The sequence below is a fragment of the Solanum pennellii genome, chromosome 3, assembly GCF_001406875.1.
Source record: "Solanum pennellii chromosome 3, SPENNV200".
Taxonomy (NCBI): domain Eukaryota; kingdom Viridiplantae; phylum Streptophyta; class Magnoliopsida; order Solanales; family Solanaceae; genus Solanum; species Solanum pennellii.
The window spans coordinates 64077461-64104185 of NC_028639.1; the positions used below are offsets into that span (position 1 = coordinate 64077461).

Consider the following 26725-nt stretch of genomic DNA (forward strand, 5'->3'; position numbering starts at 1 on the left):
ATTCATTATATTTCATATTACTTGTCATGTTTCTCTGTTCATAAAAATCATAATTCATGTAATTTAACTATCAGAGGTTATTTATTCTGATTAATAAAATAAGAAGAAAGAGGAAAAAGCCGCAGTTAGCGTGCCTCTCTCACATTTCCAATTTTGTCACTCTCGACTAATTGTTCGCGCCCGCCTCCACCAAACACCTAATCTACAGGTATAACATCGATTAATCAGATCGAATTTATTGATATATATGTTCTTCTTATTGATCTGATGAACTTTTCAGTGTAATTGATTTGAAAAATCGGTGTGTTATCTGTTGGTTTTGGTTGTCAATAGGGAATTTGATAGCTACAAGGAAGCGGATATGTCTGGGATTATATATCGAAAAATGGCTACCAGAGGCATTTCTGCTTTGGTGAGATATCAACAAGTTTTGATCTTTTTTCTTTTCAGTTGATTTTGATATTTTGTTTACGAATAATGAAAAATGGTTTATTTGTTTTTTTGGGTTTCAGAATATGAATCAGTTCCTGTTGGGAAGCAGGGCATTTGCATCTAGAAATTTTTCTTCAGCAACTAAAGAGGTAATTTTTCAATTCTCTTTTGCACTTCAGTTTGCTTATTTGATGTTTAGTTATGTTGATAGAAAAAAGTCATTGTTTTAAACTTGTGTAGATGACTGTCCGTGATGCTTTGAATTCTGCTCTGGATGAAGAAATGTCTGCGGATCCAAAGGTCTTTATAATGGGAGAGGAGGTACAAAATGATTTTCTTTTTCTTGTTTTTGTTCGAATTTTCTTTACCTCTCAAGGTAGGGGTAAGGTTTGCGTAAACACTAGCAAATACATGCTTCTGCTATTTCTTGTCGTGAAAAATTGACCTGTAATTTTAATTATTATGTGTCATTCAGGTTGGTGAATACCAAGGAGCCTATAAGGTTAGATGTTCTTTTCTCACCTTGATTTTTTTCTCAAGCTTGCTCTTTTATCCTGTATTCGCTACCGATTTATTCTTTTAATCTGAGTTTCTTTGTTCTTCACCTTTTTTCTTCTTTTGCATCTGTCATCAGATTACCAAAGGGCTGTTGAATAAATATGGTCCACAAAGAGTTCTTGATACACCCATTACTGAGGTAGATCCTTGGGGTTCAATTACTAATTAGCTGCTGTTGTGGATGAATTTATATGTTAAGGTACAACATAACATTTTTTTATGTTGTTTTCTAGGCTGGATTTACTGGAATGGGAGTTGGTGCTGCTTATCATGGTTTGAAGCCTGTTATAGAATTCATGACTTTCAACTTTTCAATGCAGGTCAGATTTTTGTTCTCTCAGATGCTTTGTTCTTCCGAGTTCTGTTAATAATGTTTATTTGTTATTTCCTTGAACATAAATATGCAAAAACCATCCACCAATATCATTGCCAGAGGCCCACATGTGGTAGCTGTCTGTATTAGTCAACTGCTAATGTTTAGCTTGTTGAGATGTTGTATGCTATAGTTGAGCACAAGTAACTTGCAAGACGTTGGATTGTTGTTTTTGTCACAGGCACGCTTAAGCCCTGAAGCGAGGCTCAAAATTTCGTGAGCGCTTCGCATAGCTTAATGTGTGATTCAGTCGTCAATGTTTTATGGCATACTCTACTTGTTAATGAGCCTCTTCTGAATAGGCAACACTAAACAATTTTCACTTTATTGTTTTTTTCCAGTTTCTTTGTTCATATATTTGTCATTCATGCTTGTAATTATTAGTCTTGGACTAAATATATATGTGTATCTTTTTTCCTTTGAGTTTTTTCGTTGAAGCACACACTTTATTTGCTCTTTGCGCTTAAAGACCCAACATACCTTAGAGCTTTTTTGCGCTTTTTGCTCTTCATTACACTGGGATTATGTCATGATCAATTTGTTGGATTGATAATTTGAGATGATATTGCCTGTTATTTCTGTATTTTCTATCTTGTGCAGATTGTATTAAATTTAGTGCAAAAAATCTAAACGAAATGTTTAAGTGGGAGGGAAAATTAGGTTGTAATCTTTGAGGACAAAAGGTGATTTTGGTATTTTGTCTCTCAGCCTCGGGGTTGGACTGCATTAGTGAACATTTTCTTCTGCTTGTGTTTCCTCAGGGGCAATGGATGCCCATCATTACTTCAGTTATAAAAAGCTTGCAAAGAAGAATACCTTATCAACACAACTAGAATATTATTGTGTTAAGTTTGTCTAAAGTTAAGAGGAACTGCGGTCTGAACTGAATATAACACGACGGTACTAAATATAAACTAGGAAGTTAGTACTATGTCCTTGTTTATACTGTATATTGAACTAAAAAACTAGGAATTTACTACAAGGTCCCTGTTTATATTGACTCTGTTCAGTCATTGTGGTCACAAGAATTTGATGTCTCTTGTGGTAATATATAGCTCTAAGATGCATGTAACTGTATCTTTGTCGCGAGTTGCTGGGTTGGCACATAGGCTGTATGATCAAGTAATTGTTGGTCAAACGTATTATGTATGTAACTTTATTGGGCTTGTTTCCTTCAAATTGAAAGTTGGATTGGCCCACAGGCTGTACAGCAAAGTAATTGTTGGCCAAATAATATTTAACTTTACTGGGCTTGTTTTTCTTCCAAATTGGAAGGAACAACTTCCTCCAATTGTTATATTTGGAGGAATGGGGATTGTTATTACTTTCTCCTGTCAAATGTTCTTGCTGCATTTTAGTCTTTCTCTTTGAATAAGCAATAGAGGTTGTACTTCATCTGATTATGGTTTATACCTATGAATGATGACGAAGGTATAATATTTTTGGGATTCATGCAGGCTATTGACCATATTATCAATTCTGCTGCAAAATCAAATTACATGTCTGCCGGTCAGATCGCAGTCCCCATCGTCTTCAGGGGTCCTAATGGTGCTGCAGCTGGAGTAGGTGCTCAACACTCTCAGGTATGTTAGTGAACTGAAATGTAGCTTGTTGTGTTTTCTAACGTTGCTCTTGGAGTTTCCTTAAAGTTTGGTTAAACTAAGCTAAGCATCACATGCGTGTAATGTCAAAAGGCGATGCAGTAAATATTTGGTCTTTTATTCATTGTTTTGTTTGTTTAATATCTCCGAACGGCCTATCTTTTTTTTATCTTTGCCTCTCAGAGCTATTGGTACTCATGAACTATAAAGGGTGAGAGTTCATCTTTAGAGATGGATTTACAAGAAATGAGTCTTTGTTAACTCGGGTCAACTGAGACTCTTTGAGAAGGTGACGAATCTACGAAGTAGTTATTCAGTGAGTGAGTTTTTCTTGATGGAAAAGTAGTAATTAAGAAGAGTTAAAGCCCCCCAAAAGAGAATATGCGGTCGAGCAGATTTCTAAATGATGGTCAAACAGTACAAATGATTAAAGGCTTAAATATATAGCTACACACCTATTTGATATTTGACTACTCTTTTTCAACAAGTGCATCCCGTGCAAGTAATATATATTGGAGCTCTCAACCACTTCAAAGTTCCATCAGCTTTGCCACAACGTCAGATCCAACAATGCCTCCTTCATAGCTCTTATACCAAAAAGAAAGGGATCACAACACCTTAGAGACTTCAGGCCCTCTACATATTTGGGTCTCCCTTTGGGTGCAAAATACAAAGAACTTGAGATATGGAATGGAGTGGTGGAAAAAGTGGAGAAGAGGCTGGATGTGACCCGTGGTGGTGGGAGGTAGCGAGTACCCTATGGAAATTGCTATTATTGTACAATGGATGTTTGAATTAGTTACTCTAATTGCAATTTTATATACTAAATTCATCTATGTTGGTAGCTTTTAATTTTCCGTAAACAGTGTGCTTCACTTAGGTGCACACTTCATTTCTTGCTATTATTGTACAATGGATGTTTGAATTAGTTACTCTTATTGCAATTTTATATACTAAATTCATGTATGTTGGTAGCCTTTAATTTTCCGTAAACAGTGTGCTTCACTTAGGTGCACACTTCATTTCTTGCTTTTCGCGCTTCCAAGTTCCATGGCTGTTGTCATATTTTGCGCTTTTCACTTTTATAAACAGTATTTTCTATTGTTACTGGCGGTAATAGAGGACGACGGAGGAATACCAGACATATAGTCAGGTGTCCACCAAATCTAATTGGTGGACACCGTTACATGTCTGGAAAACAAAGGAGAAGGGAGTAAAAATGTTAGATGAGTTTCTCATCTATCATTTGGATCTCTCTTCAAGTGTTCATCGTTGCCCAATAACTAGTTTATAGTTATTGAGCTACATCTGGACTTCACATCATTATTCACTTATGATTTTTGTTCTAAATTTTAATTTTACCAGTTACGAAAGAAAAAAAAGAGGACGAACGAGGAACAGGAAGTCAGGAAGTATGAGATGGTGCCAGTAGATGCATCTCCACAATTTTGGTTTCTTCCCATGATCATTCACTGCATTGTTTGGTTGTGTTATTTAAGCAATTAGACATACATGCAAGTTATAAAGTCCCCGCCATCAAGGTGTATGCATGTTTGTATGTCATATGCATCTAAATTACTACAGGTCCAACATTTCTTCCTTTTATTATCTTCCAGTGCTATGCGGCGTGGTTTGGTGCATGTCCTGGATTGAAGGTGCTAGCTCCATACTCGTCTGAGGATGCTCGCGGTCTGCTAAAAGCTGCTATCAGGGACCCAGATCCTGTTGTTTTTCTGGAAAATGAATTGCTGTGAGTTGCATTGCTAATTTAGTTATTCAAGTGCGTTCACTTTTCTCCTAATATCTTATCATCATCGTGCAACTTCAATGATGCAGATATGGTGAGTCTTTCCCTGTTTCTGCTGAAGTTCTTGATTCTAGTTTCGCTCTTCCCATTGGAAAAGCTAAGGCAAGCTCCTGCTTTCTGTCATTGCTTCTATGTATCTTTTATATTTTGCTGCTGTTCCTTACTTTACAAGCATTGGCAGATTGAACGTGAAGGAAAGGATATCACAATTACTGCTTTCTCAAAGATGGTTGGTTCTGCTCTTAAGGTTCGTCTGTACTTACCTTAAATGAAGATTTAAATTCTTGCTATGTAACATGTCCTTAATACAATGCTTTGATTAATCCTGTTCTGCAACTCATGATCCACTTGTTTTTGCTGATTTTCATCAATAACTAAATATTGCTTTGATTTGGTAATGTGTTAGATATTTCTTAGAAACTATATAGCATGATACTGTTTCTATCTACAAACACTCAATTCCATGTGTTTTAATTTTGAAGGCTGCTGAAATTCTTGCAAAAGAGGGAATTAGTGCTGAGGTATGTGAGACTCCAGAGTTCATAGTCTAGTTTGGTCTTCAAATTTTAAATTGTTAATGTGCTTCAAGGTTTCAGCTTTCATTTCACTTCTCATCCTGTCTTTCCATTTTATTCGGGCTAACAGGTCATAAATTTGCGCTCTATCCGACCGCTTGATAGATCCACCATTAATGCTTCTGTGAGGAAAACCAACAGACTTTTAACTGTTGAAGAAGGGTTCCCACAACACGGCGTTGGAGCTGAGATCTGGTTTACCACATACTTCCTCCCCTAATGCTATTACAATTCCGTGCAATAACCACCCCTATCCCCCAAAAAAGAATGCTGGAAAGAGCTTTACTTCCTACCTGTTTTTAGCCATCTAAGCTTACCAGACTATATTTTGCTTTTGAATCAGTGCTTCTGTGGTTGAGGAAAGTTTTGAGTATCTTGATGCACCAGTTGAGAGGATATCTGGGGCTGACGTTCCGATGCCATATGCAGCAAATCTAGAAAGAATGGCTGTTCCACAGGTTATTACTCGACAACTTTTTCTCCCTTTCGATAAATAGAAGCAGTTTTCATTTGATCCTAGTTATGGTTTTTGTGGTAAAAATGGTAAATACGACTAATCTTTAAATGGGTGGACAATGGTGCCTTATCAGCCCAAAAGGGTGTGTCGGTGGAGGGCGAAAAGAGAACATGATAAGCCGTTAATCTGTGTGCACTCTGCAATGATGGCATAACTAAATGGTGTTGAAAGATAAGTGTTTGATGTACTCTGGAAATAGGATCAGCTGGTAGAATGAGTCACTAGGATCCGTATACCAGCGCACGATGTCCTTGAGTGAGATTCTTGCTATCAGGAGAATAGGTTCTTATGATTAATGAAATATCCAGGGAGTGAGCTGAGGATTGTTAGTATCGTATCATACTAACTAATGCAGACATCTTATCAGTTGAGAAGCATAGTGAGAAGCAAATGGGAAAAAGTTTAATACAAAATACTGAGAGATTAATAATAGTGTATGCAACTGCAATTTTATGAAGTCTTATCATATGTCCCAAAAAAGAGTCAATAGGTCAAGAATAGGGGTGGCAATTGGGCGGGTCAAAATGGGTTAGACAATAAACGGGTCAAGACCCAACCCAACCCAAATTTGTTCAGGCCAAAATGGGTCATAATCCAAACCTGCCCAATTTTTACCAAGTTTAATAGCTTTATTTGTTATTTATAAGCTTTTAGTACCTAATAGAATTATATACATATATTGACAAGATTTCTCAAAAATCAATTTGGGTTACATATCAACTCAATTCTTAATGGGTTGGAATGGGTTGGGTTGAGATAACAACTGGGCGGGTCAATAACCAAATCGAAACCTAGTCATGAACATGCACATAACTCTATATGCGTAAATATTGAAGGTCTAAATACTTGGAAAACATTGGATAACCAAGAAGCTCACTGTAAATAGATCTCTTCTCATCCTTTATTGGTGAATCGCTAATAACAGTTGTCTTTCCTTCTGAAATATTTGAATCTGCCTGTACAGATTGAAGATATTGTTCGTGGAGCAAAGAGGGCATGTTACAGAGCAGCAAAATCAGTTCCAATGGCTGCAACTGCTTAAGCTTTGGTAGGAACAAAGACTGCCAAGCTGGTTCTAAGCGTTTTATTTCCTCTATGTGGATATTGATTCTTTATCCGCCTGCGAGTGGATGCTTCTATATTTACCATCGTGAGAAGTTTAATTTGTCCATGAAAAAGAAAATGCTAAATGTTAGAAATAAATCTCGTAGAAAATAATTTTTGCCGTTTACTTGCTCTCTTTTCACTGGTGTTACCAAATGTTATGTAAGACTTGTCAGTTTTGACCGCTGAGGGTTCACGGTAACAAACTCTGTAGTGATATGTAATATGATATATGCTTGCATTATTTGTAAGCTACAAAACAATGTATTGATCTCAAATAACGCCAATCCAGTTTTTGAAGAGGCTCAAATAACATCACTTGGTGTAACTTGTTAAATTTTTGTTTATTGAATAACTTAGGATTATTCTACTATGAAATTTTGACGATTTATGAAGAATTGGCTTTGAAACTCTCAAGAATCCACGTAAATCCCCTATCTGCACTACACCAGTCTCAGAATGAGACTTGCAAAACTAAACGAACTGAACTCTTACTGAACATTGTTTTCATTTTAATTAACAGAGAAATCTGAGACCAGTACCCTTCCCACTTGATATGAACGTATTGTTTGCTGTAGGATTCCAACAAGTGATGTGCCCCTAACCTACTCATCACACATAATCACTAGACCAAAGCCGTGGGACAGCTCTACTGAGCATTACTTACTACACATAAAAACTAAAATTTAAGCGTTGTAACTGTCATCAGAAAAAGAAAAAACAAGAGCTTATTTCAAGCAGCTACCAGACGGAACAGCTTGGAAAAGCTAAGATCAAGAAAACCCAACGCTTACAAATAGATGAAAGCAAAACTTGAAAGAAAATGAGAAACCAAATAATTACCTAAAGGCTCCAATGAGATTATGACTTGCAACTGTACAATGGATGTCAGGTGTAAATTATAACCCCAGAATCCATATGATACACAAAACTGTTGTATAATTTAATTACAAAGTTTAAAAATAGAATACAGTAACAAGCAAAAGGGAGCCAAAAATCCTTGAAGCCACAAAATTTATTGCTTTGGGAAATTCTCTCATCTATGGTGACTAAATGTCTCTGAGACGGAAGCTCTACCCCTCAGTCTCATATCTATAGATAGTCTAAAAGAAGAAGGAAGGAATGCATGGAAAAGTTTGCGAGACGGAGCCATATGAGGCTCTTCTTTCTTGGTTCTCCTCTGCCTCGACGTCCCACCTGTAGTTGTGGTGCTTCTCAAAGATCGTGACTTTGGATCAAAACTTGAATCAAAAGAAGCAGCAGCTATACTGAAGGATGCAGGGCCATTATGTGATGCATTAAGAGGGTATCCAACTGCTCCATCTTGATGTGGTGGAGGAAATTTTTCACTCTTGCTCTTAGCATTAGCCTGTGTCATCATCCTCCACCTCTGCAGAAAAATAAGTGGGATGAGTATGAGGATGCAAAGAAAAAGAAAAAAAAATTGACAGAAAAGAGTAGCAAGTGACAAAGGGAGCCAGCTTGAAGGGAAATGAGTTGATATTAGGTCCAGCAATCCTTAGTCCTAGAGATATTTGGCTCTATATACCATCTATGCAAAGCAAAGTGTTTTACTGAGAAAAAAGGTGATGCCAACAATCTTCATATCAGGGTTTAAATTTCAACAAACACACCACATCAGATAACACATACCTTTTGCTTGACGTCTTTGTTAGCCCCATATGTCTAATATAGAATGAGCAACTTTCAAGGCATTTATAGAGAGGACAACGTGCAGAATAAGGAGAAAAGGGATAATTTTACGAAAAGTTATGGCACTAAAATACACTCTAAAAGGATTTCAACTCTCTGCCTGTACACACCCCTTGGTTCTGAACTGGTTACAAGTGGCTAAGAAACCTAACTAAGACTCGATAAATTACCACTGCATTTTACTGGGACAAAAGCTGGACAACAAAGACAACGTAATTTGTCTCACTTACATCGAGGTTCGGTTGGAGCTCTGCATTAGCCTCCGGAGCTGGAATTGCACGACTAACTCTCTCACGTCTCACTTTCTTGACACTATCACCAGTGTGAGCTTTTCCATGCAAACCACTTTGCCTAAAAGGAAAATAGGTCTCAGTAGATGCAAGCCATGGTAAAATAATTTCAACATCATTTATACATACCTCCTGGCAGCTTCATCTCTTAGTTTGACATCCATTTCCTTGCTAGGAGGATATTTTGGCAAGCTTGAAGGCTCGCAAGGATATGGTTCAGTTGTAAGGAACTGTACATTACAAGTACTCATATCAGAAATAAAATACAGCGAAGGCCTCAGACGACGTAAGATCTAATCACATGTGAGTCACAGCAGGTTGGAGGAGAGAGGTTCCTGAGGGGAATTTTTAGGTACAGTGGTGAAAGATCCCCGTAAAAGAGCAAAGAGACTAGGAAGACAAATTGTACAACTGTTAATTCTCATAAAAAATTGAACAGTGTATCATGAATGGAAAAGTTCTAGAGAGTCGGTATGCTGTTCACAATTAACTATGTATATCCAGTAAGACATTTTCCAATCATCAGCCATTATATCATCAGGAATTCTTGAATACTGAGCAGAGCAGTATAAAAGATTTAAAGTGAAGCAACACTTTTGACATTTCTTGTTATCCAGTAATAAAGCATTTAAACAAACCCAATTCTACCAAGGGCAGAACTCATAATACATTTCGGAAGATTCCCAAAGTATTTCATTGAGGAAATGCAGACAGTCAGTGTACTCTCAGTTTAGACAACAACAAGACACGTTACAAGCACAAGAATATTGATGCAAACAGTGAAAGAAAAAGAGGAGCTACAAGGATACAAAAGAAGGATAAAGGATCATTTATGAGCATCTAGATTCCCAGCAAAAGAAAGAGCCTAGAATCTAGATAACAGGTATCTTCTAGAAAGCAACCAAAGAAAGAACTACATAGGAGGAGTTACACGACTTCCACTCTGCAGAAACTAAAGAAATGCCGCTTAAAAAAAAAGAAATAATTGACATATTAACAGCGAAACAGGGAATCACATACCAACTAAGCAACCTCTAAAGTTTAACAGTATTGATTTCATTTTCAGGAAATATTCAAATGATCAGATGACTTACTTCACTGTTCAAAGCTGCAGTTGCTGTGCCTCTTTCATCGGGATCGATAGCAAGAAGTGTTGCAATCATAGGATGTGAAGAGGGTGGAAAATCCTTGAATGTCTCATCAATGCAGCGTTTATAAGGTTGTTGTGGTTTAAACAGAGTAGCATTTGGTAACTTGAATTTCTTCCAATACTCCTCGGATGGAGAGCCACACAACCTAAATATTTTATGGAGTTGCTCAACCTATGCAGTAAGCAGACAAAGAGAGTCCAAGTCAGTCAATTTACTTGACCTCTATGCCTCAAGGACAAACATAAATAATTAACTAACAAAAAGATTCAGCAATGTGGCTTGAAAGTCAGATTATTAGTTTGGGAAACCAAGAATGTAATCAATATCTGATTTTCTAGAAAATAAGAAGGCATTTTTTATCAAATGTAGCACAAAGAGTAAAGCACCTCCGTTCTCCCTGGAAATATTGGCTTCCTTGCGAGTAACTCAGCCAAAATGCATCCGGCACTCCACAGGTCAACACCAACACCGTAATTAGTAGCTCCAAGCAGAAGTTCAGGTGGCCGGTACCAGAGAGTCACAACACGACTAGTCATAGGTTGCTGGTGTTCAGGATCATAAAATGAAGCTAATCCAAAATCAGCTATTTTCAGAATTCCTTCATTATCAATCAGCAAATTGGAACCTTTTACATCACGGTGTAGGACTCCATTGTTGTGACAATGCTCTAGACCAGAGAGTAACTGTTTCATGTAGCACTTTACCTGCAATAAGATATAAACTAGACAACTCAGCTAGTAATTAGTACCTGCCAATTCATTCAGGTATATGTTGAATAAATAAGGCAACCTCTTGCATGACCACAGATAATTGATTAGCTATCAATTCTGTTATTCGTGTAGGGTGTGTTTGCTGTTCGGTATGAAGGAAAATGTTTGTTAAGAGAATAAGTGGGCTTCTTACTTATTTTCTTGTTTACCGTAGGTAAGCAAAAATTATTATCCCTTAAAGTATTTGTATATAATTTAAGACAAATAGTATGGGAGGTGAGGGTGGGGGTGGGGTGATGGGCAGAGGGGTTATGTGGGTTGGGGTGAAGTGAAGATGAGGTGTGTTGGAGGGTGAAGAGGACACAATCTTATGGAATGCCACTTGTGATAAGTACTGTTACATGGTTTTGTTGGCCATACCAATCCTTTTACCCTCGTTAAAAAAGTTAATACAACTACTGTGTCTCAATCCCAAACTAGTTGACAAAATGTTGTTTGTATCTTTTACTTGAAGTATCTGCTAGGCAAATGGTATGGCTAAAAATCCTGTTTAGATCATACTCTCCGCATTTCTCAGTTTTTTGGTCTTGAAGCAGTGAAACATTTCCACAAAGTGGGGTCTGGGGAGGGTAGAGCCTTACCACATATTAGGAGGTAGAGAGGTTGTTTTTGATAGACCCTTAGCTCAAGGAAAAAACAGTAATCACAACAAGAAATACGATAACGAAGTACAAGAAACAACATACAGTAACTAAACTCAAATGAAAAGAAACTACAATGTAATACTACAACTAAGGGGTCGTTTGGTAGGGTGTATAACAAAAATGTTGAATAGAGTGCATTAGTAATGCATGCATTAGTTGTGCTAAGATTATTTCTTGTGCAGTATTTGGTTTGGTATACTAAAAATAAGATGCATGGCATAACTTCTATAAAAAAATTATATGTTTACAAAAATACCCTCCAAACTCTTTAGCTTTGGTTAATGGAAAATGTCTTGAGAGGGATTTGAGGGGTAGTTATGTCATTGATCAATCTTATGCATGTGTTGGAACCCTTTGTATTACTAATCCATGGATATCCATGGTATTAGTAATCCACACCTCAATACAGCAAAGTGTATAACTGACCAAACAAGATATTAATAAAACACGATGCTAATCCATGCATTATTTTTTCTCATATACTCTATCAAATGACCTACGGAAGGGAATCAAGAGTAATATTTCAAATAAAACATACCCAATATAAATGTCTTTAAAGGAGATTAAAAAGAGCATGTAAAGGAAATATCCATATGCCTTTTCAATATATGAAACTGTGCAAACTCAATATATTTTCTGAATATAATTCTACTTGAACAAAACTATCAATTCGAAAGAAATTTTTACAGGAAGATCATAATTTTTTATTTTGTGAGGTAATATCCCTTGGCTGAGTGAAATGATGGGAATTTTCGATACATCTAAGCTACCACTATTTCACTCAAAGGCACAACTAAAATGCAACATTTGTAACTAGCTCAGCATTGGATTCCCAAACTACCATGATCGGGCCCAATGACCTTACGAAAAGACTAGCAGTAACATCAGAAAGCACAAGAACGAAAGATAGAAGACAAATGACACTACATAATTAGAGCAGATAGACCAGATTCCATAACGAAAGGAAAGCCAAATTACACAAACAAAATAACAAAACAAACCAAAAAGGTAATTTCGAAGAATAGTACTCAGATAAGCACACTATGCTTGGGGAAACTAACTATCAAGTCTGACCTATACATTAGACAAAAACCAAGATAACACCAAGAAAGCATACAAACACACAAGTGAATATATCAAGTTAAAAGTACATCAACCAACCTCCTCTTCTGAAGGTAAAAAGAGACATTAGTAATACCTGCGATTCACTAAATTTGACCTTTTGAACAGCAGCCAGACCAGCCAGATCATGCTCCATGTACTCGAAAACAAGGTACAAACTAGACGACATTCTCGAAGTCACCAAACCTTCAAGTTTGATGACATTGGGATGGTCCAGTTTTTTCAAAACAAGTATTTCTCTTGCCATGAACTTCACACTCTCTGGCTCCATTGTATCAAACCTAACTTTCTTCAATGCAACAATCTTCCCTGTTATCAAATCCTTTGCTTTATATACATTGCTATACGTTCCTTGCCCAATCTGCATTCACACATAAACAAGCAAATTGAACAACAAAAGTACAACTACCAAAGCCTATTGTACCAATTCCTTGAAAGTTGAAATCCACCCCTAGGCCCTAAAAATTGTGCATTCCTTACTTTGTATCTAAGCATTCATTAATGCAATACAATTGACACATAATTGCTTTGTATCCCATGAAAACATAGTACATTGCGCTAAAACAGTTATACATATACGAGGCATTAATGATTACCTTTTCAATTTTCTGGAAAGTATCCGCTCGGCGAGGAGTCCAATCTTTTATAGCATCACCAGCAACTGCAACCAGCCACGACGGCCACCCTTGCTGATTCGTTGCAAAAGAATTTCCCAATGTTCTGAAACTGTAATACTCAGACACCGACTCTGTACGATTTGGTCCTTCTACCTCCACCGGCAGCGGTGGAGGTTGAGTGATCTTCACCTCATCCCCTGAAGCTCCAACACCACCGTCGGAAGCATTCCGATTGTTAGAATTCTGTTTCCTCCCGTCACTACCAATCTTTCCAAATACACATCCCATAATAAACACAGAAGTAAGTTTAACCAGTCATTTTTGTTGTATATTCAATGTCACTAAAAACAGGGGCAGATGAAAATAGCTAGATTTTTTGCTAGCATTTATTGCAAATTATCAAATCCTCTCTAATATATTGGGTTTATGGAGTGGGGGGTGGGTGTGAGTGAGTATTCCACTTTGTATATCGAAAACTCGAAATTTCTAATTAAAAATGAAGGAGAATAAAAACACAAAGAAGGGGGCATGGGCTGTGTGAAGTGAAAAAGGAGATCAGTTTTTCAGTTGAAGGGACTTTGGGGTTTTCTCCTTTTTATATTTTACTTTTCAAAAGTTCTTTTTTTTTCTTGTTATGTTTTATAGTAATAATGTTGTACTACTGATTAGTCTGTGTCAAGAATTAGGTCAAGGTTTGATTAAAAATAAAATGTTAAAAATTGGTAGTCACAAACTAAAAAGTCAAAAGGGTGGGTTGGTTTTGTGAAAGACATGCTAAGAAAAATGCAACCTTATACAAATTATACTTGGGAACTTTTGACTCTTTCTTTTATTTATTTGTATTAATCGCTCCGTTCCAAAATAGTTATTATGTCTTTTTTAGAGTCAATTTAATTAATATTTAAAGTTAGAGTAGATTATATTACTTTAATATTGTTCAATTATATGAAAAGATCCAAAATAGTTATCGCGTCAAACTTTTTTAGAGTCAATTTAATTAATATTCAAAGTTAGAGTAGACTATATTACTTTAATATTTTTCAATTATACGGAAGGATCCAAAATAGTGGCACGTCAAATTTTTCTAAAGTCAATTTAATTAATATTTAAAGTTAGAGTAGATTATATTAATTTAATATTGTTCAATTATATGAAAAGATCCAAAATAGTTATCGCGTCAAATTTTTTTAGAGTCAATTTAATTAATATTCAAAGTTAGAGTAGACTATATTACTTTAATATTTTTCAATTATACGGAAGGATCCAAAATAGTGGCGCGTCAAACTTTTCTAGAGTCAATTTAATTAATATTCAAAGTTAGAATAGATTATATTACTTCAATATTTTTCAATTATATGGAAGGATCCAAAATAGCGGTGCGTCAAACTTTTTTTGAGTCAAGTTAATTAATATTCAAAGTCAGAGTAGATTATATTACTTTAATATTTTTCAATTATACGTCAAAATAGTTGTCGTATTTAGCTTTTTTCAAAAGTCAATTTGATTAATATTCAACGTCAAATTAAGTTACATTAATTTAATATCCTAATCGGTATGGAAAATATTATAAATTGTAATTCTTTTTGAATTAATATAATGAAAAAAATCTTTAAAAAATTGACCAAAATTTATATTATGTTATTTGATTAAAAAAAAGGAAGTTGTGACCATTAAAAAAAGAAAGGGAGGGAATATCTTTTTTTGGTTCAATCATCATTTGTCAAACATGCTCCTCTAATTAATGAAATGATAGATAACAGAATTTAATTTAATTAATGAAATGAGAAAAGTAGTGAATGATTCTATTTAAGTGTTTTTGTACTTGTTCTATTGTCTTCTTAGATTAGATGTCCTAGACTCTAGGATCACCATGGATATTAGCTCCATAATCTACTTGTAATTAGGAGAATGAACAGCATGGAAGATATCGAATATCATATTAAATATTAAATTATCGTAAATCATATTTGAATATATAGTTATATATATAAAAAAGAATAATATATTAGTATACATGCTAATAAAAAATAAAAAAATAATATTAGACAAAGTTAATTATTTAAAATTGAAACTTAGACTACTTTGTCTTGATTAAAAATATTCTTTTAAAATGATTAATTAACAAAGAAAATTATTTGTACTTACTTTTGAATATTCTACATGTGTAAGGTATTTATAATATAATAATTAAAATGTTTTTTTTAAAAAAAACAAAGTTATAATCACCTATTAAATAAGTATAAGTAAGTTGAAGTCGACTTAATTATTTACCGTATCACAAAATATAATAATCAAATTTCAAAATAGTGAATCATATAAAATTAATTATATATGATAAATGACAATACATTAAAAATCAAAATAAAAAATTAAAATTACTGAACCAAAATTTTTAATTATGTGTTGCCGTACTTTTCTTTTTAGTTAGTTTTTAAAAAAACGTCTTTTTTTCCTTCTTAGCAATATTTTAATTTCAACTTTACACATGATTGGATTTATTTTTAACATTATTTACTATTAATGTTTTATATTTAAACTTATTTCTAGAAGATCTAGTAATTGAATCATGTGTTATATTATTAAATTTTGATTATCAAATATTATATTATTCACCTAAACTTCATATGAGTTCATACAAAAATTGCTTAACACTACATTACTTATTATAGTAGAATAACGTATGGTAAAAAATTATGAATTCTATTAAAGTAAAAAAAAATGTGGAGTCATATAATTATTAAATTTAATGAACAAAGCATTAGACAATGGTTTATATATTGGTCAGAAACTCACCTACCTCTCTGGGAATATTTAACAAATAGCATCTTTTGCATTTATTACAATTTACGAAGCAATATTTTTTGGGTAAAGGTTACCAATTGAAATCGACCCCTACATCATTTCACAAAATTTTCTAAAACATCAATTACACTGTTTTTCACCCTAAAATAAATATCACTTCGCTAACATATAGAAGAAATAATTTTAAAATAGGCATAATACATAAACATAATTCTAAATTTAGCGTCAGCTAATAACTATGACCTTTAATTTTGAATGTGCACAAGTAAATATTTAAACGTGTATAAATTTAACAAATAGACATATTCATCTTACATGACATCCTACATGATAATTTTGTCTCTTACGTGACATCTTACATGTATTATGTCATATAGGATACGTGTGTCTACTTGTCCAATTTTGTACAAATTTAAATGTCTACTTGTGCACACTCAAAACTAAAAAACATAGTTGTTCGCTGAAGCCAAATTAAGAGTCATGCCTTTAAAATAAGTGTTATCTTAAAAGTATAGGATAAAATTTATATATTTTTCCAATAATATATTTGTATTAAATAATTACTTTTTCTTAATATATAGTGCATAATTTTCAAGAGAAATTTAGAAAAAGTGTAAGTGCAGTAGATGTCCACTATTTTTATAGGTAGAAATATACATTTATTAAAAAATAAATATATCATAAAAAATTATAACTTTGCAAAAATTAATCTTGATTGCTATCGCGAAATATTATTTTAGCCATGACTATTATAGAAGGACCTCGTTAATATATATATATATATATATAAATGGATCTTATACATGATACTACAACCTTTTTCCTGATTTAACAATGTTTAATAATGACATTAATGAATGAAGGATTGTCTTTAAAATAAGTTGTGTTTGACTTAAAAAATCTAAATTGTCAAATTTAGTCGTTTGAAATGAATAAGAAAAGAGAAGCTTGTAGTAGCTAGTTTGAAAGGAATAAAATGTAAAAGAGGCTACGGAAGACTGAAAATGACTTATATTTCAGATCTCACTATACAAAGTCCAAAAACATAAAATGGAGGACTTTTTTGTTTTCTAAAAAATAATTATAAAAAAAGAATTCCAAGTTTTCCTTTTGGGTGGGTTTATGGGGATATTAAAGGTCCACAAGAAGAATATAAAGAAATGTTTCTCAAGGTATAGGTAGATTTCCATTTTATTATAATAATAATATGGTGGTCCTAGGTTTATTGTCTAACTAGGATTCTTTAATGTATTCTTTTATAAAAAAAAACAAACAAACTAGATAGTAATTATTTCAAAAGGGGAATACAAATTGTGAAATTGATACGTTCAAAATTTGATATGTTCAAAATTTGACAAGATTACGAGAACCTAACCAATTATATATACTTTAAAATGAAAGAAAAAAGTAAATAAATTTACGTGTTTCTCAATGAACTGTTATAGCTAATCTTATTAATGATGGAGGGTTTATATGGAAATAATAATAATTTGGAAAAGAAACAAACTGACTTGATTCACTGAACTCTCTATAGGCAAGGACGCTTCAAGTGTGTTTTATTCTCTCCGTTCTTTTTTGTTTATTGCATTTTATTTTTTAAAAATTAAATTACATGAATTTTAATTGACATTTAAAATATATTTTTGAATCATATTAATATGTGAAAAATTACAAAATATAGTAATTTTTATACAACTTTTAAATATGAAAGATTAGTTTAAACGACTTAATAATCAAAAGGGGTGAACTAAGGAAGTACATTCCAAATTCCCAATCATGATTATATGCTTATAAAGTAAGTATATATTTAATTATTAATAAAAGTAATGAGGGAGAATCATGAAAGTCACCACATTCAATGTGGTAGGTAATGGGGTGGGGTTGCATGATGGTATTGAGATATTGATAAAATGGACAAATAACATAAATAACATAATTTTACGATTAAATGATCATTTATCTCGTATAGGTTTTTAATGATCAAAATTCCTTAAAATATACAAAAATACGGATATATAATAGGGCTGATACAATAAAAAGGTGGTCGATATATTATATATTTTATCTTATTTTTGTATCCGCCTTATTTTTTGTCACATTTTTATATCCGCCTCATTTTTTATTACATTTTTGTATCTGCCTTATTTTTTGTCACATTTTTGTATCCGTCTAATTTTTATAATATTTTTGTATACGCTTCATTTTTTGTCACATTTTTGTATCCGTTTCATTTTTTGTCACATTTTTGTATTCGTCTCATTTTTTGTCACATTTTGTATCCGTCTCATTTAACTTAAAAATAAAGAATTTTAAATATTTTAAAAACTAATAGGAAATAAGGGTAATAAGTGAAGTTAAGGGAGAGGTTTCTGTCATTTTTCCTAATAATTAAGCATAGATTACGGAAAGTGAAACAATTTGCAAAATTATGATATTTTTGGAGCCCAAGTTGTTTGCTCTAATTGAGAGAAAGGTGAAAGACTATTTGAAAAATACAAGTATGATGGGCCTATAAAAAGTGGAAAAGGAATGTAAAATTTTTACTTATTGAGGCCATTTGGTTCAAACGTTATTTTTGTGGGGATTATATTGTATTGAGATTTTATGAGAGAGATCAATAATAAGAGAATCAATATCATACAATTATTAAATATAAATAGACTATTAGATACAAATTACTCAATTTAAAAGGATATTTGTATTCAACTAGTATATATAATCATTACATTCCTAGTTTCCTACTCTACAAAAATTTATGAATATTTAGTGAACTTCTTAATACGATTTGAAGAATTAAAATCTCTTAATCATTTATACTTAGGTCTAAATTTACATATTGTGTTGTTGATTCGTCATTTGTATTCTTATATTCGATCTGACATAAAATAATATTAAATTCACGTATGATTTTTAATATCAATCAAATGTTATATTAATTATGCATCTATTATTTCTTTTTATGCAACCAATTAAATTTTATATATTATTTTTATATAATATCAATCAAACACTATATTAATTATGCTTACAGTTATTTCTTTTTATACAACCAATTAAATTTAGGAAAAATTACATAAATTAATACATTTTAAAAAATAATTACTGATTTTAGCGATACTTTTTGTTTATTACCATTTATAGCAATGCTTTGTTAAATTTGTAATATGTATTAAAAGTGAATTATGTATGCAATATATATGAATTATAATTGTTTTTTGAAATATATTATGTTTGTTTGGTAAAAAAATTGTCACATTGTATTATAAGTGTATTAAAATGTGTGATAAATATATTATTCATTATTAAAATTTGTATTATATGTGAATAATAAATTGTTCTTTGTAATATGTATTAAACTTGTATTATAAATGAATTAAAAGTGATCAAGTGAGGTAAAAATATTATTGCTATAAATGGTAAATATTTTTTTATTATAGTATATTTATGTAAGTTTCCCTTTATTTTATATTAGATCAATCAAATATTACATAATTAGGATTACCTATTATTTCCTCACTCACCAGGTTAATTAAGAAGAATTTTTTCTTTAAATTAAGAAAACAAGAATAGACTCTTTAGAGTTGATGCCTGATAGGATACGTTGCTGTTATAGCCACTAAATTAATAGTATTATTTCAATTCAGATTTGGACTTGAAAGTTAAAATAGTGTCATCTTCAAATCTAAAATTCGGTAGGAGATACACCCTTAGTTAAGAATCATTTCGATTAATTTTTGGAGCTAAATTAAATTAAATTTAATAAATATTTTAAAATTAAAATTTAAATATTTAAAAATTATACAAAAAATATCATAAGTCACAATTCATCTTATATTAATATAATAAAAATAAATCTTAAAACATTGCTTGAAATTTATATAATTTGACTTTCAAAAAGCAAAAGGTGATAAGTAAAAGTGAGAAAAAAAAACTAATTCCCTACTTTTAGGAGAATTTTAGTAAAAATGGTGCAAAAAAAACTTATGTTTAGTAAAAGAACCGATCAATAGGGGTAATATTACTAGTATATTATTAGTTGACTTTATTAAATTTAATGCTTTGAGAAATATATAAAGATAATAAATACGTAATATTTAATAGCAAGGTAATATAAATACAAAAAATAAATTATTTTTTAATTTTTTAAACTGAACAAGTACTATTATTGGATGAATGAAATATTTTGTCGGTTTAATTGTCTCTGTCTCGTAGTGGCCAGTAGGAGTAATAATAGTCATTAATCATTATTCACTATAATCAAACTTGACTTCAATTTTCTAAGTAGAGAAAAGTCATGTAACATAAGGTTTGAATTTTGAGCTTATATGGGCTTGGGCCTCTCTTGGACTTGGTTTACACTAATGAAATCAGCTAAAGTTAAGGCTTATATTCATACAAATTCATATTTCTATAAGTCACCATTTAAATTTTTGTTTTTATACAAGATAATAATGAATTGCAAGAAAAATAGAGGTTCAAAATGCATCACTCAGCTATTATTCTATTTGACCAACTCTATGTATATTAAGGGTAAACCTCAATAACAGACCTTAATCCCAAAATAGGGCTAATCTTGTAGTCACTAAATCCAGCATCAGAGAAGAGTTTAGCCCATTCTTGTTCATTTCTTTCTTTTCCAGAAACATGAACCATCATCAGTACGTCTGAAAATAACTGAGTTTCAAATGATTTGTTATCTCCTTTCTGATTATCAATCACAATGTCAATCACAATCACCTTTCCTCCATTCTCCTTGCTCGGAATTGCTTCTTTGCATTTCTTCAGTATCTTAACACAATTCTCGTCGCTCCAATCATGTAATACCCACTGCTTGTCATCAAATCATAAAATCCATTCAAAATGTAAACAAGACAAATCGAAAAAAAAAAGCTAAAATCAACATAACTTTTAGTAGCCCATTCCATCCTAATTTGTTAGCTTGACGAAACAAATTGTTATCAAATTATTGGGTTAAATTGTAATTCAAACTACTATCATGATGTATCATTCGATTACTTTTGACCCAATTCAATTTGACGCAAGCAAATTAAATGTACCTTTAGTAAAACTGCATCGGCAGAAGGAACAAACTTAAACATGTCTCCACCGATATAGCTCAAGTTTTTGCCACCTTCCAAGCCTTCAACCACATGGGGCAGATCGAAAACAGAGCATTGCAATTCTGGAAAAGCATTAGAAATGGCTTTAGCCACAGTTCCAATGCCGCCTCCAACGTCCACCAACGATTTCAATCCTTCAAAAACTCCCTTACCATTTTTAATCAACACGCTCATGATCAATCGGGCGTCACATCCCATAGCTTCGTTAAATAAATTGTTAAGCCTCTGGTCATCCCCTGCATATTCAAACAATGGCTTACCATGAGCAGTCGCGAATGGGGTAGAGTCCTCATTCGCGAACCATTCACCAAGTGAGTGCCATGGATCCATTAAAACTGGATCCAATTGTGCTTGAACGAACGGGGCTAGACTCAACGGCCCGTTTTTAAGGAGGAGACGTGAAGTCGGAGTAAGTAAATACCCTTCTTCTCCTTGAGTAAAGAAGCCAGCATGGATTAGAATACGCATGAGACGATAAATACAATCGTGACCCTTTGATTTGTTGATAGGGAGAGCATTCACTAAATCAGATTGGGTCATGGCTCTGCCATGATTATGAATGATATCTGGAATTCCGAGCTGAATTGCACATTTGAGTGACATAGAATTGATGTAATTAAACACATGGTTCGCTATGTGTGCTTGAGCAGCAAGGACTTCATTAGTTTCGTCTCCAATATTATCAGACAATGCCATTTTTTCTTTGAGATGTGTAATGTTGGGACTATGAAATCTATATTTATAAGAGAAATTAGATAAATGACATGACATAGTTAGAAGAATTAAGGAGATTCACTGTACATAAATTTTGATTTCTTAAGATATGGTTAGTATTGTGATAAATCAATTTCTTTGGATTTATCTATTAGAAAGTCATTTGTATTTAATGCTTTTTCTTCAAAATATGAAATGTATATCCTTCACATTTTGACCAAAATTTTCCAGTTGGAAAATTGTACAAAAACATTTATTAATTTTACCTAATCTTCCTAATTTTTACATGATTAAAGAAGATTTTAATTTGCATACACTTTGCATTAGGAATTTGGGATCATTAATAAAAGGAAAATAAATATACAAGAGGCCGGTTCCTCATAGGGAGATGAAGAATAACATTTCGAATAATGCACAAACAGGGGAACATAAGATAGAACATTGGCTTTTATGGTATGCTATTGGAATGTTACATAACGACGGATATAAATAATCTATTTTTCGTTGATGATATGAATATCCATATTATTTATCTCAATATCTCTTTTCTAGTGGATGATATTTATATTTGTAGTCACTAAAAGAATAGTTTTGCCCATTCTTGTTGCGTTTTTTCTTTTCCAGAAACAACAACCATAACAAGCATGTTGAGTTTCATATGATTCTGTCTATCCAATACCATGTCAATGGATGATCACCTTCCCGCCATTCTCCTTACTTGGAATTGCTTCTTTATAATATATTTATATTTTATAATATAAGAGCAAGAGGACAAATGCTTAATTATTATTATTAAAGAGAAATATGTAACCCTCTATAATAAAGTCTACTCGTTAATAATTATTAAAATATGATTGTATTTACAAGTCCTAATCATTAGGGAAAAAAATGAAATAAATTAAGTTTGCCCAGAAATTTAAGATAATAATTTTAATAACATGGGCGTTGTTTCATTTTGAGGCCTTAAACAAGTTTTATGGAACATTGTTTAATATTTATTTATTTTATGTTGTATTTATTGTATTTAAATAGTAAAAAAAAAGAGAATGTGCTTTAATTTTCTTTTTGAGAAAAATTAATAGCATCTTACTATATTTTAGTGAATTGTTGAGAACACATCTTCTAACTTTTCGAAAATGAAAAGAAATTTCTAATTTTCTCTCCATATTCCTCTCCCAAATATCTGATACTTATAGATATTATTATCAGTTTAATCTTGTGTCTCAAACATATTTGTGTGGAGTTCTTTCATCCATGATTCTCAATTATTTATTTTATTTTTTTCTTGGAGGTTTTCTTCTTCTTTTTCTAGGTTTTTCTTTGTTCTATGTTTCAATTTAAAAATTATATTCAAAATACTAAAATGTTACGAGATCATTATATACCTAATCAAGGTCGGAGCTACACTCTCGTTAGGATGTCCAATTGGACGTTATATATCAAAAAATTGTATCACATATACAAGTAGTGTAAATACAAAACGATTAAATTATATTTTGAACACTTTTGACACGTGTAGCCTAATGGTTAAGGCGTCTTAGAAAAGCTAAAATATGTTAATTTAATGTGCTTGTGTGTTCGATTTTGTTTTTTTTCCCACTTTTTCAGGAGAGCTTTTAAAAAATTCAGTGCACTCATTTGTCCAAAAATTTGGGTTAAACTTTTACTAGTGTATACAAATTGTTTAAATTGTGACTTCATTGCTTCAGTTTACATGCACTAAAATTTATACATGTTTGAATTAGTGATATATGGACTAGGCATTAAAATAGGCATGATTATTTTTTTTAGGAGATTTTGATTTGTTAAAATCTATTTATATATATACCCATTCTATACACGGCATGGTTCGATTTCTTTGGCTTAAGTTTAGTATAATCATTTCAAATCAGTTTATATAAAAATTGCGTAATCTAAAATATATTCATATACAAATTAATGAATGAACGAAGTATTAATTTATTGAAACCTGTTTTATACTCATTACACATACTAGATGTTTGAGCCCTTAATGTTAAGTTTTTACCAATTTATATAACTGAATTAATATGTCTTCCATAAGTTTAATCTAATCTTTTGAAACTAGTTTCGATACACATTACATACACTAAATTATTTACTAGAATATATATGTCAATTTCATACAGTAAGGACAACGAAAACATATATAAAAAGGGGAAGAGATGTGAAAAATCGGAACATGGGTCGGTCTTATATTAAAAGAGAAAATTGTCGCTCTAATATTTCGATACTAATCTATGTATGCACTAACATGGAGGAAAACTTAAATAAAGCAAAGCTTCAAAAAGTGGAAAGCAAACGAAATGTTGTTTCACACTTAATTTGCGGCCAGCAACAAGTCCGAAGATAAGAAAAGTCACCCATTCTATGATGAAGACAACTTCACATTCTTATGAACAACATGTTAAGAGCAGGGAATGCTTAAACGGAAACGGATATTACCTTTATAGGGGCAGCAGAACAGAGACGAAAACGAGATGAGCTCTTCCACCACACGAACCAACAACAAATGAGGAGTCTAAGAAGCAGACTCGATACCAAACCAGCCTAGAAAGACGATAGTCATCGAACGGAAACTGATCGAAAACTATATCTTCCATTATAAAAAAATAATAATAAAAACTTTAAGATCTGGATTTTCAAAGTAGAAATCTTGTATCTTCATGAAGTTTCAAAGCAATAAGATTAGAAAAATGGATATTTATGAGATAGTATCGATAAAGAAAGAACACCAATAAAATTGTGGGCCGAAGAAAAAATCGTTGATTGATAATAATAAAAAAAAAACGCACTGGAATAAAATTGTGAAACTAATATATCATGTTAACGCTACATTTATTGGTGGTGGTGGGGGGGCGGGTTGATTAATTACTTAACAATGGAAAATTATTAAAAACATTTTCCATTTGTTAAATTTGTTTATTAAATTTTTAGGTATTGATAGAAATATAATGCTATGTATTGAAAATTAAAAAAAATTATATTAAAATTTGTAATATCCATTTTTAAATTGAATTTGTTATTCGTGTTTTTTTTTTCTTTCTCTTAATTAAATGAGATATAACACATGATAAAGATGTTTCTTACTTTATTACACAATATGAAAATGAGGAATAACATATGCATCATGATTAAGGGTAAACCTCAATAACACTTCTTAATCTCAGTATAGAAATGATGTTGTAGTTACTAAAACCAGTATCAACAAATAGTTTTGCCCATTCTTGTTCACTTCTTTCTTTTCCACCAAGAACAACCATCATAAGCATGTCATCGAAAAGTTGTGTTTCATAGGACTTGTCATCGTCTTTATTTTGATCCATCACTATTTCAATTAGGATTACCTTTCCTTCATTCTCCTTACTTGGAATTGCTTCTTTACATTTTTTCAATATTTTATACAGTCTTCGTCCTCCCAATTATCTAATATCCACTGTTACAATTGTCATTAGTCATCAAGCATATATAAACCACTAACAATAGAAGAAGCTAAGAGTGTAGCTTAAGTAAAATCGCGTGGCAGAAGGAATGGAGTTAAACATGTCTCCTCCAACAGAGTTCAGGTTGTTGCTTCCTTCAAGCCCTTCAATTACATGAGGGAGTTCAAAGACAGTGCAATTTATTTGTGGAAATGCATCCGCAATAGCTTTAGTTATGATTCCAGTACCCCCTCCAACGTCCACCAACGATTTCAACCCTTCAAAAGTTAGTCCCTTACCATTTTGAATCAACACACTCATGACCAAACGGGCATCACTATCCATGCCTTTGTTTAATAGATGGTTAAGTATCGGTTCCTTCTCAGCGTATTCATAGAGAGACTTGCCATGAATACTCGCAAATGGAGTACAAGAGTCATCATTTTGGAACCATTGGATAAGATAGTCAAACGGATCCATTGATTGTGGATCTAATACTCCAGAATATACAAGGGGGACTATGATCAAAGGCTCATCTTTAAGGAGGAGACGTGAATTCGGAGTAAGTAAATAACCATCTCCTTCTTCAATAAATAAACCAACATGAATTAGAAAACGCATGAGACGATAAACACAATCGTGACCTTTTGATTTGTTGATAGAGAGAGCATTTACTAAATCAGATAGGGTCATGGCTCGGCCGTGACTATGAATGATATCTGGTATTCCAAGTTGAATTGCACATTTGATTGACTTGGTGTTGATGAAGCTTAATGAAAGGTGTTGGAATTAGGTCTTACGCCTAACTCACATCCCAAAAGCTAGCTCAAAAGGAGGAGGATTGTCCAAGCCTTACAAGGAGTCCACCCATCTCATTGACCACCGATGTGGGACTTTTGTCATTCTTTAACACCCCACCTCATGCCCAGTGCTTAGCATCTGGTGCGTGGGCAATGTTGAAATTAGGTCTTAAGTCTAACTCACACCCCAAAAGCTAGTTGAAAAGGGAGGAGGATTACCCAAGCCTTACAAGGAGTCCACGCATCTCATTAACCACCGATGTGGGACTTTTGTCATTCTTTAACACCCCACCTCACGCCTAGTGCTTATCATCTGGTGCGTGGACAATTTTGATTTTGGGGGGCCCAACATCAGGTGAGACGGGCCCTGCTCTGGTACCATGTGAAATTAGGTTTAAGGCCGAACTCACACCCCAAAAGCTAGTTCAAAGGGAGGAGGATTTCCCAAGCCTTACGAGGAGTCCACCCATATTATTAACCTCCGATGTGAGACTTTTGTCATTCTTTAACAAAAGGTTCAATATGTGTGCATGACCACACAATACTTGTCTAGTTTTCTCTTCAATATTGTCATT

At 32.7% G+C, this 26725-nt stretch overlaps 3 protein-coding genes and 1 pseudogene across 4 annotated transcripts; 1 reads left to right on the forward strand and 3 right to left on the reverse strand.

The window, feature by feature from the left end:
* Positions 1–51: 51 nt before the first annotated feature.
* LOC107014376 (pyruvate dehydrogenase E1 component subunit beta-1, mitochondrial-like) lies at positions 52–7282 on the forward strand. The gene is made up of 15 exons (XM_015214257.2): positions 52–208; positions 334–412; positions 513–581; positions 673–753; positions 908–934; positions 1067–1129; positions 1224–1310; positions 2821–2946; positions 4581–4714; positions 4801–4873; positions 4953–5018; positions 5254–5292; positions 5417–5541; positions 5690–5804; positions 6828–7282. Exons 2-15 carry the CDS (start codon positions 362–364, stop codon positions 6903–6905), a joined length of 1134 nt encoding a protein of 377 aa, XP_015069743.1. The 5' UTR covers positions 52–208; positions 334–361; the 3' UTR covers positions 6906–7282.
* A 521-nt stretch (positions 7283–7803) lies between these two features.
* On the reverse strand, positions 7804–13821 carry LOC107014375 (probable serine/threonine-protein kinase At1g54610). Its single transcript, XM_015214256.2, has 7 exons — positions 13254–13821; positions 12734–13018; positions 10508–10825; positions 10065–10292; positions 9100–9200; positions 8911–9031; positions 7804–8357 (listed from the first exon to the last, which is right to left on the reverse strand). The coding sequence occupies exons 1-7, from the start codon at positions 13560–13562 to the stop codon at positions 8004–8006; spliced, it is 1716 nt and encodes a 571-aa protein (XP_015069742.1). The 5' UTR covers positions 13563–13821; the 3' UTR covers positions 7804–8003.
* Positions 13822–20465: 6644 nt separating this feature from the next.
* LOC107013825 (trans-resveratrol di-O-methyltransferase-like) lies at positions 20466–24604 on the reverse strand. 2 transcript variants are annotated; one of them, XM_015213701.2, is made up of 3 exons: positions 24374–24604; positions 21134–21929; positions 20466–20903 (listed from the first exon to the last, which is right to left on the reverse strand). In XM_015213701.2, the coding sequence occupies exons 2-3, from the start codon at positions 21890–21892 to the stop codon at positions 20601–20603; spliced, it is 1062 nt and encodes a 353-aa protein (XP_015069187.1). In that variant the 5' UTR covers positions 21893–21929; positions 24374–24604; the 3' UTR covers positions 20466–20600. The 2 variants fall into 2 exon arrangements, with proteins under 2 accessions (XP_015069187.1, XP_027771259.1); XM_027915458.1 differs by lacking the exon at positions 24374–24604 and having other exon boundaries at positions 21134–22264.
* Positions 24605–25062: 458 nt separating this feature from the next.
* On the reverse strand, positions 25063–26395 carry LOC107013570 (annotated as a pseudogene).
* Positions 26396–26725: the final 330 nt, after the last annotated feature.